This window comes from Mesocricetus auratus, unplaced genomic scaffold (genome assembly GCF_017639785.1).
Source record: "Mesocricetus auratus isolate SY011 unplaced genomic scaffold, BCM_Maur_2.0 Super-Scaffold_100020, whole genome shotgun sequence".
Taxonomy (NCBI): Eukaryota; Metazoa; Chordata; class Mammalia; order Rodentia; family Cricetidae; genus Mesocricetus; species Mesocricetus auratus.
In genome coordinates, this window is record NW_024429201.1 from 11,049,518 (window position 1) to 11,069,757 (window position 20,240).

A 20,240-nucleotide genomic window follows, 5' to 3' on the forward strand; every position below is an offset into this window, starting at 1 on the left:
AACTTAGTAACTACAAAACAATGAAATACCAGAAAACTAATCATAATTAGAAAACATCAGTTCTAGGGTTATTTTTTTCTCTTTCTGTATCAACTCAGTGACTTTGAGAAGATTACATCTCTGGGTTTCAATTTCTTCAGCTCTAAAATGAGATATTAGGTTGGATGTTATCTCAGGTCTATCTAAGTTCTAAGGCATCCTGATTCTTTTTATCTTAGAAACTTTTGTACCTTTGTTTTATTTTTAGGACTTTAATAGTTTTTAAAACAATGCTGCATTGGCTGGGGTTTGAAAACCTGCTGATAGATGAATAAAGAACAGTTCCTCATGAGACTGGGTGTAGCTCATTTGTAGAGCATACACTCAGCAGCTACAAACTCATGACCCTGACCTCAATTCACTACCCAGCAGCATATCCACTACCATCCAAACCACCACTCACCACCGATGAGTGGCCCAACTTTCCACAGAAGGAACACACTCAATGCTCCGTGCATGGATTCTGTTTGCATATTTTAAACTACAGTGACAATGAATGCTCCAAATGGCCATTTTTTTATTACTCCCTGCACTTTCTGCACTACCTCTCAGGAAACAAGAGCAGTTCTTTCATTCAAAAACAAGTATGGACTGAACTTCTGTCGGCAGCGTCTGATTTCCCTGCAGAATACTAGAGTAGTAACCCTCCAAAACCATTTCCAAGGACTACTGGGCTAAGATGTGGCATCACATATCACCTAGCTCTCTCCTGCAGATATTCTGGGTGTTTTCAATATTATGAACCTCATCATGAACATGTATGTAGCTTTAGCTATGATAAAACCCTGGACATCACTTCTTGGTTAATTAATAATAAAGGAGTATGAAGTTGTCAAGTCTCTTATTTTATTCCAAAGAAATCTTATTAACGTGGGGATTTGACATAAAAAGGAGAGATGAACTTCAATTAGGAAATCTCATTACTCACCAGCATCTTTGATCCAATTATCGTAAAAACGCACAGTCCTTGATGTAAGATCGCTGAACGCCATTTTCTACAAGGTTAGCTGGCCCTTTTAGTAGATTCTTCAGTGAAACAAGGCAGAAATGAGCTTGAGATCTATAAATGCAAATAAAAATAAGCTTTTAGTAATACAATATTTAAAATGCTAAAACTTTAATAGGAACTGGCAGGGCAACAAATCCTTACTGAAGGGAAGATGCATTAGTGAACTGGAGAACATGCTGATGCAGTCACAAACACTTGAGATTTTCCAGTCTTCTTGAGTGACTGTAGCCTCCCTGAAGAAGGCGAGAGTTCCACGGATATGATAAGTTTCATGAATATGATACAAAAGGAAGATGTGATTCTAGGAACTCCTACAGGAACGTAAGAGTTTATGAAGAAAACGCAGGCCGAGGATAGGCAGTATCACCATGGCAAGGCTGCAGAGAGTGTCCAGAATGGGAAGAAGAGACCCCGACTTTCAGAGATGTTTGCTGGCCCAGGTCTTGGAGCCACCGTCAGGCCCAATAAAGTCTTCTTTGTGCGAATTTTTTAAAGTATCTCTTATTATTTTTAATTATATGTACGTGTGTGTGAATATTTGTATGTGTGTGTGTGTGCATGCATGTACCGTCTCTGTATGAGTCTCAATGGACACAGAGGTGTTGAATCCCTTGCAGCTGGAGTTACAGGCAGTAATGTGCCACATGACATGGGTGCTAGGAACTGAACTCAGGTGTCTACAAATGCAGTACACTCTCAACCACTGAGCCAGCTCTCCAGTCTCTTAAGCTTTTAAAATACGGGGGCTCCCAGTATTCCTACAGTATTTTACTAACCATTAAAATGCCACCTACTGATTTAAAAATAGCAGGAAGAGGGGAGGGAGACCAAGAAGAATCATGGGAAATTGCTCTGCTATGGCAAGTGGTATAGAAAAGAGAACCCCTCTGAGGAAGAGAGCCAGCCCTGCCATGCATTAAAAGACCCATTCCATCCCCAGTTACTCACACACTAAGGCATTGGCACAGAGACAAATTAATGGAACACCCAGAAATATGTCCAATACATTTGAGAATTTAAAAGTTTATGTCAGTAATCATGAGAGATATGCTCCCCCCCTCCACACACACTTTAAGGTCTCTGAAAATAAGGTACAACTTACAAATGGCAGGTGTCTCACGAACTAATAGAGGAATGAATCAAAGCCACATGGCAAGAAGATTGGAGATGTTCTAGAGGCGAGTCATACAACAATGCAAATGTGCTCAACGCTATTAAAATTGGTTGAAAAGGGAAATTTTGCACAATGCGTGTTTTGTTATTCTAAGAAAAGAAATCTTCTAAGTTTACTGAGGGAAAAGTTGACTTTCCCTGGCATTATAAAACAAAGGTTTTTTTTTTCATTTGTATGACTACAGACATAAAACAAGGCATGTATCATGCTGATATCAGTGGCATCTCAAATCAGTGGGCATTAAATTACTGACAGTCACTCAACAAATGGCATGCTACAGTTAGATAGGCATCAGGAAACAAAACACCTGCAACACAAACCTCCCTGGATCCAACATTATCAGACAGGCTCTAACTCCAAATGGTTGGAAACTCTGAGCGACAACCCTGAAGCTGTGTGACTTTGCCACAGGAAAGGCCCTCCTCCTAAGACTTAAAGTTTCAGAAGCCAAAAGAGACTAACAAGTCAGCTGTCACAAGTGAGGAAATGAAAACAGTGCTACCAGCACAGAGGGCTGGAGGGTGTGGAGAATACAAACACAAGGGTAGCCAGGCCGGGCTGCTGAGAAAGGGTCAGGAGGCAGCAGCAGTCAGCACTGGGCAGTGGGTGGGAAAGCCTTCCCACTTCCAGGTGAGGGCCTTGCAACAGTCCCAGTCTGGATTCGGAAGGAGTCTCCGCCCCCACTGTCTTGGCAAGGGAGAGCCTGTGGATGGCTTTCAGGGAACTTTCCACCCAGATGTTAATCTGTGTGGTGTGTGTGTGTTCTACTGTTGGCTGGAATGAGCTTCAGCAGAAACAAAACTCTGAAGAATTCTACACAGAAAAGATCTGGGAGGCTTCAGTGTGTTCCTTCCTAAAGATTTGGGAAGATCCGAGTTTGTGTGGTACCTATAACAGGTCCTGACACATTTAAAGTGGGATTTCTCCAACTTGACAGTACTGACATTTAGGTCAAACACTTCTTAATCATAGAGACCTACCCTGAGCATTGTGAACTTTGTGAGACAACCTGCTTTGACAATCTATCTGCTAGACACCAGGCACCCCTGCTTTATGGTCGAGACAACCAAACACGTGGATAGCAATTATCAAATGTCCCCCAGTGGGCAGAAAATGTCCAAGGGTTAAAGTAATTATCCATATCACCATCTAGCATGCCATCACCAGACCACAGTAGCTTGCCTCGGAGTATGCACTTGGCAGACACACACTTGTCTTAGTGGATAGTTATTCCAAATAATGAGTTTTCCTTACAAACTAACTTCAATTTTTTTCAGAAATTTAATTAATTGGCTTCATGGGAAGACATTTTCGTCTACTCCCAAATTCAAATCCATACAAAGTTAATAATTTTTTAAATTAATGAACCAAGCTGGGTCATACCTCTATCTGTGGAGTGAAGGTAGAGAGAGTGGGACTGAGCTTGGGGATGGATGGATGAGCTTAGCACTGACACGTTCCATCTTTGATTTGTAAGTTGGGAACAATCCTAAAGAACTAACCCTCTAGTCTTTAAGGCTATGCCAATATTTATTAGAATGCCTATCACCTAGAGTAATATATTTCACCAAATGTTTAAATCATTTTGTCTTTACAATCTATTATAAATTTCAGCTAAAAGCAAATTAATCCAGAAAGAATAGGATAGACTCTGTGAAAAAATATTTCAAATGTTCAAATTGATTAATTACCAGAAAAGCACATGTGCTGCGGTATGTTTTGTATACTTGTAGCCTGCACATACACTAGCAAAAATCTGTGCCCATTATACCTAACTTGCCAAGTTTGCTCTCAGTATTAATATTTCTCCTCAGTATTGGTCTTATCACTTTCCCTCCCGTTTTTTGTCATTTATTCAGTAGATTGGGCATGCACATTGCCTTGGAATAAAAGAGGAGCAGAAAGCCAAGAAAATAGCTTTATCCTACCTTTTGAGGTATAAAATTGTATGTGTTTAGTCAAACAGAACAACCAAAGACATAGACAAGAGGCTTTTATGTCTCTTAAAACAGACAAGTCTGTTTCAGGCTAGGAGTGAGAAGAGAGGAAAACAATTGGTGAAGATCCCAAAGAGGTACCGGTAAGATGAACTGGAACTCAGAGTATGAGGGTCAGACACTATTGCCCAGGGAAAGTTGGGGTAAGTGGTTAGGGGTCAAGGGTGTTCATAGAGTTCCTTTTGTGCTAGTGTGGTGTTGGAGCAATAGAAAGACCTCTGAGTACCTTCAATAGGTGTAAGAGTATTGCAGAAGAGCTGCAGACAATGAAGTCATACATATAGAAATACTGTATGTCACTTCCTGGACCTGCAAGGATAATTGGTCAGACACCTGATGGGCCCTGGATTGTTAGGGGACAGTTATGTAGACAGAAAACCTGGAAAACTAAAAAGCTCCTCACTAATGGGAGTGGCCAGCTAGCTAAGTGGGTCAGAGTATGATGTTAATAAAATATATTTACAGCTATTTTATTATTTTATTTTATTTGTATGGGTGCTGTGCCTACATGTATCTATGCACTAGAGAATGTGCCTGGTGTGCATGGAAGCCAGACAGAGTGTTTTAACCCCTGGAACTGAAGTTACAGAGTCATAAGCTTCCATGTGGGTCCTGGGAATTGAACCTGGGTCCTCTGTAAGAGCAAACAGCACTCTTAATCACTGAGAAATCCAGCCCTGCATGTTGCTAATAAAAGGCTCCCCACCCCAATACCTTGGTCCTGCATATGCTTCTTGTAACTGCTTGTAACTTGTAACATCACAGGAAAGACTCTCACTGTGACAGATTTCTACAACCCTCACCAAATACTAATTAAGCTGTAGAAAAATAATAGTATGTTCTTATATCAGACAAAATGGACTTTAAGTAAAAGTTGTCATGAGGCATAGTCATTATAAAGGGGTCAAAAAGATAAAGGGGTCAAGTTCATCAAAAAGATATAAGAAGGGCTGAGTGAAGCACAGTCCTTATTCAGCACGTATGAGGTCCTAGGTTCCATGTTCAGTACCACGCATGAGAGAGACGGAGGGACAGAGAATATATACACATGCAAATAACATCCCAGCATCTAAATACACAAAACAGATATCAAAACATTTAAAGGGAGAAATATACTGCAATAAGAAAATAGAAGAGAATTCCAGTCAGCGGTTTTCAATAACACATCAATCATTCAGACAGAAAGTTAAAGAAGAAGCAAAGGGCTTGTAGCCAACAGCACAATGCACATTGTTCTCAGACAAACATCCTCCAGGATAGCTCATATGATGAGTCAAGTACAAGTGTAAGAAATTTAAGAAGACTGAAACCATATCAAGTCTCTTTTTCCAACCACAATGTTACTAACCTAGAAATCAACAACAGAAGGAAAACCAGAAGATTCACAAATATGTAGAAAGAAAACAGCCTATTCCTGAACAATGAATAGGTCCAAAGGAAATCAAGATGGAATTGAAAAGTACCTTGAGATAAACCATGACAGAAACACAACAAAACAGTAGGAAATAGCAATTCTCTTTTTTCTTTAAAAATTAATTTTTCATTTTACATACCAACCCCAGTTCCCCCTCCCTCCTCTTCTCTTGTCCCACCTCCCCTGTTTCTCACCTCCCCATCTGTTCCACAGATGAGGCAGGATCAAGCAAGCCCCTTCCCCCTGTATCAAAGTTGAACAAAGTATCCCACCTTAAAGAATGGGCTTCAAAAAGCCAATTTATGCACCTGGGATAGGTTCTAGTCCCACTGCCAGGGTCCCCCCCCCCAAGGTCATGCCACATAACTGTCACATTCAGAGGGCCTAGTTTGGTCCCATGCAGGTTCCCCAGCTGTCAGTCCATAGTTCGTGAGCTCCTCATAGCTCTGATCAGCTGACTCTGTGGTTTTCCCCATCATGCTCTTAGCCTCCCTTGTTCATATGACCCCTGCTCCCTCTCGTCAACTGAACTCCACCTGATTTTAGACAATGAAGCCAAAATTGTACATTGGAAAAAAGAAAGCATCTTTAACAAATGGTGCTGGTAGAATGCAAACAGATCCATCCCTAAGCACAAAACTCAAGTCCAAGTGAATCCAAGACCTCAACATAAATCCAGTTACACTGAACCTGATAGAAGAGAAAGTGGGAAGTAGCCTTGAACACATGAGCATAGAAGACTACTTCCTAAATGTAACACCAGTAGCACAGACTCTGAGAGCAACAATCTCCTGAAACTGAGAAGCTTCTGTAAGGCAAAGGATATGGTCAATAAGACAAAATGGCAGCCTACAGGTTGGGAAAAGATCTTCACCAACCCCACATCTGATAGAGGGTTGATCTCCAAAACATATAAATAACTCAAGAAACTAGGCACCAAAGTACCAAATAACCCAATTTAAAAATGGGATACAGATCTAAACAGAATTCTCAACAGAAGAAACTCAAATGGCCGAAAGACATTTAAGGAATTGAAATACTCAACAGCCTTAGCCATCATGGAAATGCAAATTAAAATGACTCTGAGATACCATCTTATACCTGTCAGAATGGCTAAGATCAAAAACCCTGATGACAATTTATGCTGGAGAGGATGTGGACTCCATTGCTGGTAGAAGTACAAACTTATACAGACATTTTGGAAATCAGAATGGTGGTTTGTCAGAAAATTTGGAATCAATCTACCTCAAGACCCAGCAATATCACTCTTGGGCATGTACCCAAAGGATGTTCAATCACACCACAAGGACATTTGCTCAACTATGTTCACAGAAGCATTATTTGTAATAGCCAGAATCTGGAAACAATCTAGATGGCCATCAACCAAAGAATGGAGAAAGAAAACGTGGTGCATTTACTTCGTGATTGCCCACATAATAGCTAATCAGGTAGCCCATGATCCTGCTACTGTGAAATCACCTACCACCAACCCATGATGGACAGTATGCTATCGTGAGCCAAAACAAACCACCCCCATAAATTGCGTTGCCTGGTATTTGGTCACAGTCGTGAGAAAAGTACCATTTGTACTAACAGATGCCTGCATTTGAAATGAAGAATGACTCCCAATAAAATGTAACAATAATAATTAAAGAGAAGGAGATCGTGAGTCTGAGGGAATGGAGAAAGATATGGAAGGAACTGAGGAGAAAGTGGGAGAGGTGGAAATGATGTAAGTACAGTACTCATAAATTAAATTATCAACAAAAATTAAGTTTAGAAAAACCCTAATGTTCTACATCAAGGGACTAATAAGAAACAAAGTTCAAAATCTGCAGAAGGAAATAATGCAGAACACCTTAGAAACCAGTGGAATGTCTATTCTTGAACAACAAAATACAATGGGAAGGAGAAAAACAAGTTTTATGAAAAATTAAAAAGAAAAACCCAAAACCTTTAGCTAGAGAAAAGACTCAAATAAATGAAATCAGATTGGGAAGGAGGCATTATGACAGATGCCAGGTAAACATAAAGGGGTAGGTCAGAGAAACTTTTGTGTATCTACTATGTCAGTGGTTCCTGGATGTGAATGAAACTCAGAATCCTTAAGACAGAGATTTGGATACAGTAAGTGTTTGGGGAAATTCTACTGATGGGTTAAGGTTAGAAACCTCTTAACACTATATACATCATTCTCAGACAGGACACCACCCACAACATCTGAAACAGGCATAAAAACATATGACAGGATTCAGGTTAAAAAAAAAAAAGTCAGCTAGACGTGGAAGGCATCAGAGCCGGGCGGAATAGGAGGAGTCACTGATTCTGGACAAGATTAATCTGATGAGTCAAAGGAATGTGCTTGAGAAATGAGATCTGCGGGCAACACCTGAGTCAGCACCCACATCTACAGGGTAAGGAAGCTGCCCCTTACATTATGGGTAAAATGTGAGGGCCTCAAGCATTTGTGAGACAAAATTCATGACTACACCTCAGTTCTCAGTGCATTACAGAAAACTAGATCCTAAGTGTTGCCATTCAGACAAACAAACAAAAACACAATAGAGTCTCTTACTATTTTTCAAATGAAAATACCATTGAGTCATGGAAGATTATTTGCTACAAGTGACACAGCAAACAACTGTAAATAACTTAACCCCTAAGAAAACATGATCTCTCACAGAACAAGACATCCAAACACAGGGCAGTTATTGTGAGCGAGAAAAGATCTGATTAAAGACAGGGGTAGCCATTCTCATACACCTTCCTTGAAAATAGTAAGATGGGCTCTCTCTCCATCTACCCCTCCCTCTTTCCCTTCTTTTTTTTTTTTAACAAGGTCTTCCTATGTAGCTGACTCTCAGTCCATGTTCCTCCTGCGCACTCAAGCTCCCTATTGCCAGGATTGTAAGTAAGGACCATACCCAACTGGTATTTCTTTTGATGGGTTTAAGACCCTTCTGCATGTTCTCCAGGAAGACTCTCAAGTGACCCTTTTCATAAAACTCTCACAGGGTTAGCATCTAGCCCAGGACCAGACCCGGTGTAGTGAATGATGCATGCATGGGATCCTAGCACTTGGGAGGCTGAGACACAAGGATACAAGTTCCAGGCTCGTCTGTGCTGCTTAGGGAGACTCATCTCCACACACATGCACACACGTGGGTGCGTGCACACACATGCACACACACACAGCCTCAGGGAAGACCTGAGGTCCTGAAATAGGGAAGAATGCTCAGCCTGCTGGGATACAGTAGAGGCTAGCTTAAGAGAACTATGAAGAACATAACGGTAGCTTGGAGGATTGCGCTGGCAGGGCACGTTCAGATGTGAACCAAGGCTCCAAAGTCAGAGCCCACCCAAGTGTTTACTACCCTTCTTGCCTGGAGTATGTTCCCGAAAAAAGGATTTTGATTTTGGTTTAAACAAAGCATGATGAATAACTTAGTAAGTAAACCATGCAAATAAGTTAAACAAACTGTGTAGTAACACCATATAAGACTTTCCAGTGAGTTTTACGTATCTTCTGTTTATAATTATCTGTGCCACAGTCTCTTTGGAACAGATGCCACACTATAAATCTATAAACGCAGGGTGGTGTAACACTTGTAACTGTCATTATACGACTGCCATGAGCTGAGGTTATTCCACCTGGAATCTAGTCTGAATGAATACGATGGGTGTTTCCCAGCCCCAACAGCAATGACACAGAATACCTATTAATGTAGTATGAACAGTTCGGACCTGCCTTTCAAAACGAAAGACTGGAGTTTGCATGCTAATCAGGTTCAAACCAAATAAGTTTTTCATTCTTTCTTCTATTCTTTCACCCCAGTTTCATTGCCCCCTTCTTCCTTATTTGAAAAATTTACTAAGAATTTGATCTCTAAGAGAGATAACATGTAGACATGACCCGCCAGACTAATTCAAATCACATTTCTGTCTGGCTCAAGATCTATGGCCCAATCATGACTTGAGTATGAGAAATGAGGCAGACACTTTGGCTTCAATGTTCACTTACCCTTAGTGTGCTAATGTGATCAGTTGCTAATTACAAAGGAGGCCTAGATGTCAGGACATTTACAAAGGATTCTACCAGGAAGTGGAGTTTCTGTGAACGCTTTAGCACAGTACTAAATAGCGTACTGTTCCCTGTTTGTAGGCACTAATAGTAACAGAAGACCCTCCCACATAAGTAGGGAAATAGAAGACTTCATCACCAGTCCCAACTTAGTTTTTACAACAGGGGAGAAATGAGGCAAACTGGAACCTGCTCAAACCACCAGTAGGTACAAGCTCGGCGCTGGGCACTGCAGAGTGACAAGATGCGTGACAACAGAGTCCCTTTTCTACAAGTAGCATCAGTATGCAAAGATTTTCTAAAAATGGGATGAGTGAAGTTTGAGGATTTAAAAGTATTGTAAAACCTGTGCCCTTTGGGGCCAATCAGACTGGTTTATCAGAAGACTTGATAATTACTAATTACTACAAAGGTGATTTAAATCTTATTCACCATCTAACACTAGTGAGGCATCTTGAATTAACCAGGTACTCAGTAAATGACTACTAGATGGCCTTTCAAATCCTGTAGCCTCAGGAAACATAAGACAAGGTAAGAAGGAATTCCCATGCCAGTTATTTTCAGATGAATGCAAAACTTTTCTCCCATTCAAACAAAATAATCTCTGAACACCCATTTCCATATATAAAAAAAGTGCTGTGCCAAACACAATCTTCGTTTTAAAATATGGTTCCGAAACTTAAGCAACCTTCAGTTTGCCAGGGAAAGACATCTACTTAGTTTCTATGATGCAAAGAAGGGTCATGCAAAGACTTCATATGGATTATGAAAAGTCTTGTGGGTGTGTCACACCTGACACAACTGACCCAGAAGGAAGGTGTGTTAGAAGAAAGGCTATATGACCTGAGCTATACGAATAAGAATTCAATAGACAAAAAATGTTCAGTCCTAACAGAGGGGGAAGACTCTGCAGGCAGAAAGACCTCCCAGGGGTGGGGAAACACTTATTCAATCAATATTTTTATGTGTGTGTTATATGCCAAGCACTATTATAGTGCTAATGGTATAGTAGAAAGTCAACCAAAATTCTGACCACACAATACTGTAGAAAAGCCTGAGTGTGTTTGTAGACTGGCTGTTAATGCCCTGGCAATGCACAAGGCTAAGGAGTGGAGACAGAGAGAGAAAGATAGGAAAGGTATACTCCAGTGGTACGCTCAACTCTGGAGGAAGCAAAGATAGCTGGGCTGAAGAACTTTATTACGCTTAGCTCTGTTGACAGTGAGGAGTCATTACATGTTTTTCAAGTTGGGAAACAGTCCATCAGTGGGAGATTTGGAGAGATTAAATGGGTGGTAGGATCCAGGGCTGGGAAACTGAGGGTGTGGTTTAGAAATGGGACAAAACAATTCTAGAGGGTGGCATCCTATTGGGAAAGATACAGGGTAGAGGCCCTTCTCTGCAATGCATCCCTGGGCTAATCCTCTTCTAAAACAGCCTATAGTGCACAGTATTACAAGTTCTTATTTATGAATTCGTATCTGCTCCATTCATCAAGAGGGAAGAGCCTATACCTTGGGGTCTTTGTATGCCCAGTGCTGAGACTGATACCTAGAATGCATCAGAAAATATCTGTGGTATGAGTGAACAAAAAAGTGTTATATATTAAATTATGATCTCTTAAAGTTAATAGGTTAGATCCTAGTCCCCCATACTGAAGAATATGACTGCATTAGAACAGGGATCTATTTAATTAAATAGAAGTCACAAACCTGTGAGATGGTGCAGCAAGTAAAGACAATTGCTACCCAGCCTAGTGATCTGAGTTCAAGCCCCAGGACCCACACGATGAAAGAAGAAAAGCAATATCTGTGAGTTGCCCTCTGTGCTGTGGTACACACACACACACACACACACACACACACACACACACACACTGCCCTAATAAGTTCATATATAATAAAGTTGGGTCCTAGTCTAATATGACTGCTATCCTTATAGAAGGGGGAAGTCCAGGCATGGATAAACATACAGGCCAAATGAAATGTGAACACAAAAATGGCCATCTCTAAGCCAATGCAAAGAGCTGAACTAGATCCCCCATCTGCAGGCTTCAGGGGGAACACACCTTGTATCCCCTTGGTCTGTGAATCTAATCTTCACAACTATGAGCTAATATATTTTCATTGCTTAAACCACCCAGCAGGTGGAACTTTGATATAGCAGCCCTACCAAATGAATGCACCAAGTCTGATATGTTCATTATGGCAAAAGGTAATAATTAACATGGGAGCAGTGAAAATCTCTTGGGAAATACCATAGGAGGGGACCTGGCAAAGGATGGCAATCCAGGGAACACCCATGTTTAAGAAACAGGAAGAGAAGCTAGGGACAAATACAAGGAAACAACCATGGAAAGCTGTAGGATGACATCTAAGAGTGGCTCCAAACACTGAAGAATGAAAAAAAATCAATGATATATATAAAAAAAATAAAAACCACTACAGAATTTCACAGAAACAATCAAACAAAGAAAACCCGCAAAGAAACATTTTAAATCCTAGAAAATCCATAGCCTATAGTTCTGGGGCTGACTGCTGTCTCCAACAAGCACAGGTCTTAACCCATGCAGCCTCTCCATTTGCTGGTGAAGCAGATGATCCCAGCCTGTCTCTAAAGAGGCTGGATGCTGAAGGAGAGAAAGGACCGAATCCACTTCTGCTGACAGGAGCTCCACACTTACCTGTTGAACAGGGACAGTTGCCTCACAGTTACTCTCTGAAGAGGGATAAGTCTTGATAGTAACACTTAATGCCACTTTAAAAATGATTACTGCCAAGTGCAGTCACGCATATCTATAGTCCCAGTGACTCCAGGGCCTGAGACAGCAGGACCGCTTAGACTTCAGGAGCTCAAGGGCCCTGGAGCAGCAGGGTGAGACCAAGCCTCTTAAAAATAAAAGAGTTTTCTTTTTTAAAACACACACACACACACACACACACACACACACACACACACATATATATATATATATATATATATATATATATATATATATATATATATTCAGGGCCAGGGGGTATAGCTCAACATTCACCTAGAATGTGCAAGTTCTTCAGGGATGAGGTGGGAAAGAGGAGAGAAAAGTTCTATTCAGATACAGTCTGTTTTGGCTGCCTCTCTTTTCTCCATCTCCCAAAGGACCTTTAGTAAGGTCACCATACAAACTTCTTTAGGCCTATTTTCCCACCCAGTGATCCCATTCTATGCTAGATCCACCAACACAACTCTTCACTAAGCCCTTCACCTCATCAAAATGGTTACATGTAACTACCTGACTCTGGGTCCCAGGCCCAACTTCCAATTGCCTTCTTTGGGATCTCCTGACCTGGGGATGTTCCATTCACCCCCAGGAGACCAAGCATCTCAGACCCTGATGACATCCCTGTGCTGGTCCCACCCCCACTCATCCAGGCAGTGGTGGTACATGCCTTTAACCTCAGCACTTAGGAGGCAGAGGCAGGGAGATCTCTATGAGTTCCAGGTCTACAGAGTGAGTTCCAGGATAGCCAGGACTACATGGTGAGACCCTGTATGAAGAAGAAGAAGAAGAAGAAGAAGAAGAAGAAGAAGAAGAAGAAGAAGAAGAAGAAGAAGAAGAAGAAGAAGAAGAAGAAGAAGAAGAAGAAGAAGAAGAAGAAGAAGAAGAAGAAGAAGAAGAAGAAGAAGAAGAAGAAGAAGAAGAAGAAGAAGAAGAAGAAGAAGAAGAAGAAGAAGAAGAAGAAGAAGAAGAAGAAGAAGAAGAAGAAGAAGAAGAAGAAGAAGAAGAAGAAGAAGAAGAAGAAGAAGAAGAAGAAGAAGAAGAAGAAGAAGAAGAAGAAGAAGAAGAAGAAGAAGAAGAAGAAGAAGAAGAAGAAGAAGAAGAAGAAGAAGAAGAAGAAGAAGAAGAAGAAGAAGAAGAAGAAGAAGAAGAAGAAGAAGAAGAAGAAGAAGAAGAAGAAGAAGAAGAAGAAGAAGAAGAAGAAGAAGAAGAAGAAGAAGAAGAAGAAGAAGAAGAAGAAGAAGAAGAAGAAGAAGAAGAAGAAGAAGAAGAAGAAGAAGAAGAAGAAGAAGAAGAAGAAGAAGAAGAAGAAGAAGAAGAAGAAGAAGAAGAAGAAGAAGAAGAAGAAGAAGAAGAAGAAGAAGAAGAAGAAGAAGGAAGAAGAAGAAGAAGAAGAAGAAGAAGAAGAAGAAGAAGAAGAAGAAGGAAGAAGAAGAAGAAGAAGAAGAAGGAAGAAGAAGAAGAAGAAGAAGAAGAAGAAGAAGAAGAAGGAAGAAGAAGAAGAAGAAGAAGAAGAAGAAGAAGAAGAAGAAGAAGAAGAAGAAGAAGAAGAAGAAGAAGAAGAAGAAGGAAGAAGAAGAAGAAGAAGAGAAGAAGAAGAAGAAGAAGAAGAAGAAGAAGAAGAAGAAGAAGAAGAAGAAGAAGAAGAAGAAGAAGAAGAAGAAGAAGAAGAAGAAGAAGAAGAAGAAGAAGAAGAAGAAGAAGAAGAAGAAGAAGAAGAAATGTAAGTATAAACTCAGATTCTCAGCCCTCAAACTACAGCTAAGTGAGGGGGAAACTGGTTTCAAATGGAAAGACAAAGCATCTGTACAGCAAGGAGATGGTGTAGTCAGAAATATCCATGGACTCTAGATTAAAAAAAAAGTGGAAAACTTCACAAATAGACTCAGAAGTAGCGGGTAACACAAGGACATTAAAGAGATAAAGAACCCGACAAGATGCCATGTAGCTGTAGTCCCTGCATTTGGGAATCTGAGGCAGAAGGATCTTTAGTGCGGATGGTGTCTGGGCTGCATGATAAAGCTCCATGGCATCTAGATGGCCCTACCTGATACTCTACATAAAACATACACACACACACACACACACACACACACACACACACACACACACACACACACACACACCAATTTAAGGTGAAATGCACAATATAACTAAACCAATGAAATTATCTAAGTTCTAAGTATTTGGAGTTAAAAACATGTATGAAATGGTGAATACAGAACACTTTAAGGAACAAAGCATCGCTATTGTATTTAAAAAGAAACTAGAAACAGTGTGTCCGGGGCTAAAGAGTCATTCCCTGGTACAGAAGGCAGTGAAGTAACCAAATGAAACTGACAAACATTAAAACAACTACAAAGAGTTCCAAAGAGGACAAGAGCATCAAATACAAAGGGGACTGGTCTTTCCAAAGTGCAGAATTTAACAAAAGGAAAAGAGGCTATGTTCAAGTACATAATGAAAATTTACTTTATATACTGAGAAACCTAGTGATATATAACAATTACAAGATAAACCATGGCTGATAAACTAAATGAGTAAAGAAAAATATGTGTGCATTTTTAAAAAATCAAGGATTTCAGTAAGTAGAAAATTATACCATGTCCATGGATTGGGGAAACCAATATTATTAGGATATCAATTATCAAGCCAGTTGTGGTGGTGCAGAATTCAGGATCTTGAGACAGAAGAGTGGATATCCTTTCTCATAAAAGCAAAAGATATATATCAATTCTCCTCAGGTTGATTAGAACAATATCAATCAAAATCTCATACACTGAGCATGATCTTACTCCTAGGTATTAACTGAAGAGAAACGAATACTTACATTCACACATAAAAACCTGATATAATTTCTTAGAGTGACTTTATTCATAATCACCCTGTGGCGTCTTGAAAGAAAATGGTCCCCAAAGAGTGTGACACTTGTTGGAGGAAGTGTGTCTCTGTGGGGGCAGGCTTCATTCAGTGTGACTGTCAATCGACTTCCTGTCGAATCTGAGTCCAGATGTAAGGACTGTCAGCTCTGGCACCACATCTATCTACACACCTTCACGCTCCCTGCCGTGATGATGATAGACTGAACCTCTGAAGCTGGAAGTGAGCCACTCTAATTAAATGTTTCCTTTATAAGAGTTGCCGTGCTTGTGGTGTCTCTTCACAGCAGTAAAAACCCTAGCTAAGACACACCCCACACTAGAACCCACCCAAATGTTCCTCAATGTATAGACAGACAAACAAACCATAGTAGATCCAATCAAGGGAACACTGCTCAAAGGTGGAAAGAAAATGTTGGCATCTGTGGGGGAAGCAGGAGAGTCCCGGAAGCAATCTGGTACAGATACTGGGTGATAACGAAGGAATGTATGAGCTGCAAGAGCCCCTTAGAGTCTGTCACCTGAAATCAGCAAAATTCTGAAGGATTTGCACCCAAAGCTTAGCTCAATTTACTTCAGGGGTCTGCCCTTTTTATATTGTGTTTCTCAAGACATTTGTAGGGACAGGGGGAGAAAGGTGGTAAAGTAAAAGACTTATTTCAAGCACCCTGAATGCCCTGGCCAGACTAGGAGCAATTGAATTGCACAGGTATATGTGTATGCCTACGATGAATGTTCTGCTTTCATTGGAGGTAAAAGCAAACTAGGAAAACAGAGAAGGTGGACTCTCAACTGAACTCCCCTGGCCATAAGCACTCATTATGAACCATTACAAAGTCTAACTTCAGTCCCATTGCTCAACCTATCATCATCTGGGATTCTAAAATGAATTCATGCTTCAGTGGTTTAGAAATTCAAGGTATGACAGGCATTTCATTTTCTAGACAAGCTACATTGATTTATTTAGCCCTTAACACAGGCAAGTGCATTTAGCTTGAGGTTCTGGTTTACAGAAACAGACCTTATGTAAAACAGAAGGAAGAGGCTTTGAGAGATGACTCAATGGTTAAGAGCACTGGCTGCTCTTCCAGAGGACCTGGGTTCAATTCCCAGCAACCACATGGAGGTTCACAACCACGTATGACTCCATTTCCAAGGATTCCAGAGCTCTCTTTGGATTTCCTTGGGTACCGGGCATGCACATGGTGCACATACATGGGGACAAAATAGTTATGCACATGAAAAAAATAATAAAAATAAAGAAAGAATGAAAGAGAGACTATCTTTGTTAGAGCCTCCAGATCATCATCTTAGAGCTATCTTATACCCCAAGATTTTGGTCTATTTAACATTCATTATTCTTTCCTGAGATTCTTGATAAAAGGCATATTTGCAGGACTTCATTTGTGCACATTTGGGGAAATGCTGCAACATGATTTCATGATTTCAGTTTGTAGTTGTTTGGGGTGGGTATTATTACTGTTTTTTCTCTTTAAGATGAAATAAAGCACAAATGGATGTTTAAGTGAATGTCTGGAGTATTTAAGAAAATGAAATAAAGCATTTCTTATAAAAGTTAATAGGGAGGACCTACTGGAGTAGGTTGGTCTAGCCTAGGATAATGCCACTTGGTTTCTTTCCCTTACAACATACCTCTGTTTTCCATTGGTGGGTAAAGACCCTGACAATGGATGCTCGTGCTGAATGGGGTTCCCTCAGTATAGTGATGGTGAGTTCATCCATTTATTAAAAGCTTTTTTTTTGTTGTTTTTTTGAGACAGGGTTTCTCTGTAGCTTTGGAGGCTGTCCTGGAACTCACTTTGTAGACCAGGCTGGCCTAGAACTCACAGAGATCCGCCTGCCTCTGCCTCCCGAGTGCTGGGATTAAAGGCATGCGCCACCAATGCCCAGCTTATTAAAAGCTTTTCATACAAGTTTTTAAAGCCTGCTGTTTAGCACCTGTCTATTTCTTATCTATATGTCTTAGAGGGCATCTATGGGGAACTTAGGATATTAGAAATTTTTTTCTGTCCAAAGGAAATGGTAAGTTAACCCATTACATAGATGAAAGTATTCAGATGAATCAAATAGGCAATTACACAAATATGTATTCCTGCAGCACATTATACATACCCAGTATTGGCATGCCATTCTCGTGCGCTGGAATAGTGGGGACAGTTTTTCTGCACTGGCATCTGATATGACCAAATAGGTGTTCATGACACACTAATTGCTAAGCATTTTCATTTCAGGACAGGAGGGAAGGTTCAGTTGGTAATATTTACTGTTTAAGCATGAGGACCTGAGTTTGGATTCTCATGCTGGTGATGGCAGCACATGACTATATTCCCTTCACTGGGAAGACAGAGACAGGAGGCTCTCTGGAGCTCCCTGGACAGCCAGCCTCAAACTGGTAAGCTCTGGGTGCAGTGAGACACTCTGTCTCAAAACATAAGGTGCAAAGTGATTGAGGAGGACACCTAGGATCTACCTCTGGCCAGCACATGTACATACACGTGCACACACACACACAGAGAGAACACTTTGTTTCATATATGCATGAACCTCTTATTTCATAACATTAAAGGGCACTTTACTTGCGGGCATACCACATTGCCTCTTCTAAAATTCTGTAGGCTTTACAGGAAAGATGGAAGAGAGATCTTATCCAAATGTGTGCACTGTGCAGCACTAATGATGCAGGTGGACCAAGGAATGAGAATCCACGATCATCATCAACCAACACGTCCAAAGACCACAGCTGATCGCCATCCTGCTGCTTTTGCTAGCATGAAAGCTTGATTTTCTCCCTTCAAGTTTAACTCTAACATTGAAACAAGGCATGTCTACTTCTAAACGACACACAGAGCAAGGTCAGCTTTTCAACATTCTGTTGATTAATCACATCTATTTGTAGCCTTGCCCTTTGCAAAGCTGCACTTGATCTTCTCAAGAGATTTTCCTTAATGAGATTTGATTCTCAAAAAATGTGAGGAATGTGTTTTCATTAATGTTAGTCGTCCTTTCTTTCTTTCTTTAAAACATTAGGAATGAGATTAGTTGTAGTTTATTCTTTAGAGTCATTATTTAACAAAATCCTCATAGCTGGCAGAAAGACACAGTTCAGCTTGTAGACGTGCACGTGTGCATGTGTGTACCAAGGACAAAGATCAGAGTGTGAATCTAGAACCTAAATAACATACACAAAGACCAATGCATTGTGGCACCCTTTAGGTAGCATTTTCCAGTCTAGTTCCAACTTTGAGAATTACTTTCTAAAAGTAGGGAATGATACTGAGAGCCCACACTTTTGCAGATGGATAAGCAGCAGCATGCTCTAGCTCCGGCTAGTGTACGCACCCTGAACATTTCATGATTTTCTTTCTGGACAGTAAACAGAAAGAGACAACCTCACCAAGTCTGCTGAATTCAGTCACTGAAAATGCACCCAAAATGTTCTTTCACTCTGTGTGCTGCTCATCACTAACGTGGATAAACACAGATCCAGGTCGAGTGTAAACATTTTACATGAATTAGGTGCTATGAAAAGATCAACATTGATCAGTCACAAAGTCTTCAGTGGTAGGTGAGGCCTCAATAGCATCTTTACAGAGTAGCTAACTGTGGCGTTATTTATCACCTAGCAAATTCCCAAGCTGCCATGCTAATAAAGATGGAGGATAGAAAGTCTAATCTATTGAAGGGTGGAACTTCCTTCTAGTAGTTTATTGTCTACTATAAAATACAGTCTATAAAAATACAGTCCTATCAGTGAACTTAACCTTTCTCTTTCACATTTTCCTAACAGGGGCGATGTTTATTTTCTTTCAGTTTGTAATTGAAGTGTAGAATTTATGGTTCCCCCATATGAAATGTAGGAATGTAATCCTACAGGCTTATGCAGGGCATGCTTAGACATCTTATGTATCTCATCTCAGCATCAACCCAAGGGATTTTAGACACTTGAGCTGTGGCCTTAGGGTGACAAACACCTCCAGAATCTCAGATCCATTCACAGAATGTCTATGGAGAGGAGCCCTTGTCTGTCCTGGAGATAAACATCTGCCTTTTCTATATGCCAAGGTTTCTTCTGAATTTTGTTCTGAATTGTGTTTATTTACTTATTTAACTAGCCCCATGCTAGGAGTTGAATTTATGCATGGTAAAAAATGTGTTGGTCCACTGAGTGCTCAGGAATTCTTATCTGTCCTCATTTCCACTCTGCCAACCTCTCCTTCCTCCATCCCTGACCACAGCTTTCAGGACATGACATTTTCTGACTGTCCCCATGCCTTTCTATCCTTTTGCCCTTTCTGGGCTCTTCAGTGGCTTCTTTATGCCATATTCCTACACTGGTTGACTGAATAGACCACTTCAATTGTTGGTACTTATTTGGTGTATTATCTTGCTTTACCTACTTATTTATTTCATTTCTGTTATTGGTTTTTGGTTTTTGGTTTTGTTTTGTTTTTTTGTTTTTTAAGACTGAGTCTCATTGTGTAACCCAGGCTGGCCTGGACTTGTGATTCTCATCCGAGCAGCCTCCCCAACACTAGGACTGCAGGTATGAGCCACCACACCTAGGTTATCACACTCATTTCTAATATTATGGTGATAACTCCTAAATTGACACTATAAACCCCAACCTTTCACTCATGCCAAGGGTCACTGTGTCCACCTGCCAACCAACACTACAACTCAGGCATTTCCTGCCCCCAAAACCCAGCAATCTCGACAGGAACCCATCTTGTCTGCTCTGTCTTGGCCTAGTTGGCCTTTGTCCACCATTGTCACGGTTTTCCTCCCTTTAGTTCTCTTTGACACATCTTTGTGTGGCTCTCTGCCAACTGGAGTACAGCTTCTCCCTAGTCCTCCCCGACAACAAA

General features: G+C 40.6%; 1 protein-coding gene across 1 annotated transcript in view; it reads right to left on the reverse strand.

Moving 5' to 3' along the window:
• Positions 1–20,240, reverse strand: part of Elovl7 (ELOVL fatty acid elongase 7) — a 72,076-nt gene that overhangs the window by 25,245 nt on the left and 26,591 nt on the right. The window contains exon 2 of the mRNA XM_005065559.4: positions 968–1,099. Within this exon, the coding sequence (XP_005065616.1) occupies positions 968–1,031 (64 nt within the window). The 5' untranslated portion in view covers positions 1,032–1,099. The remainder of the gene's footprint in view (positions 1–967; positions 1,100–20,240) is intronic.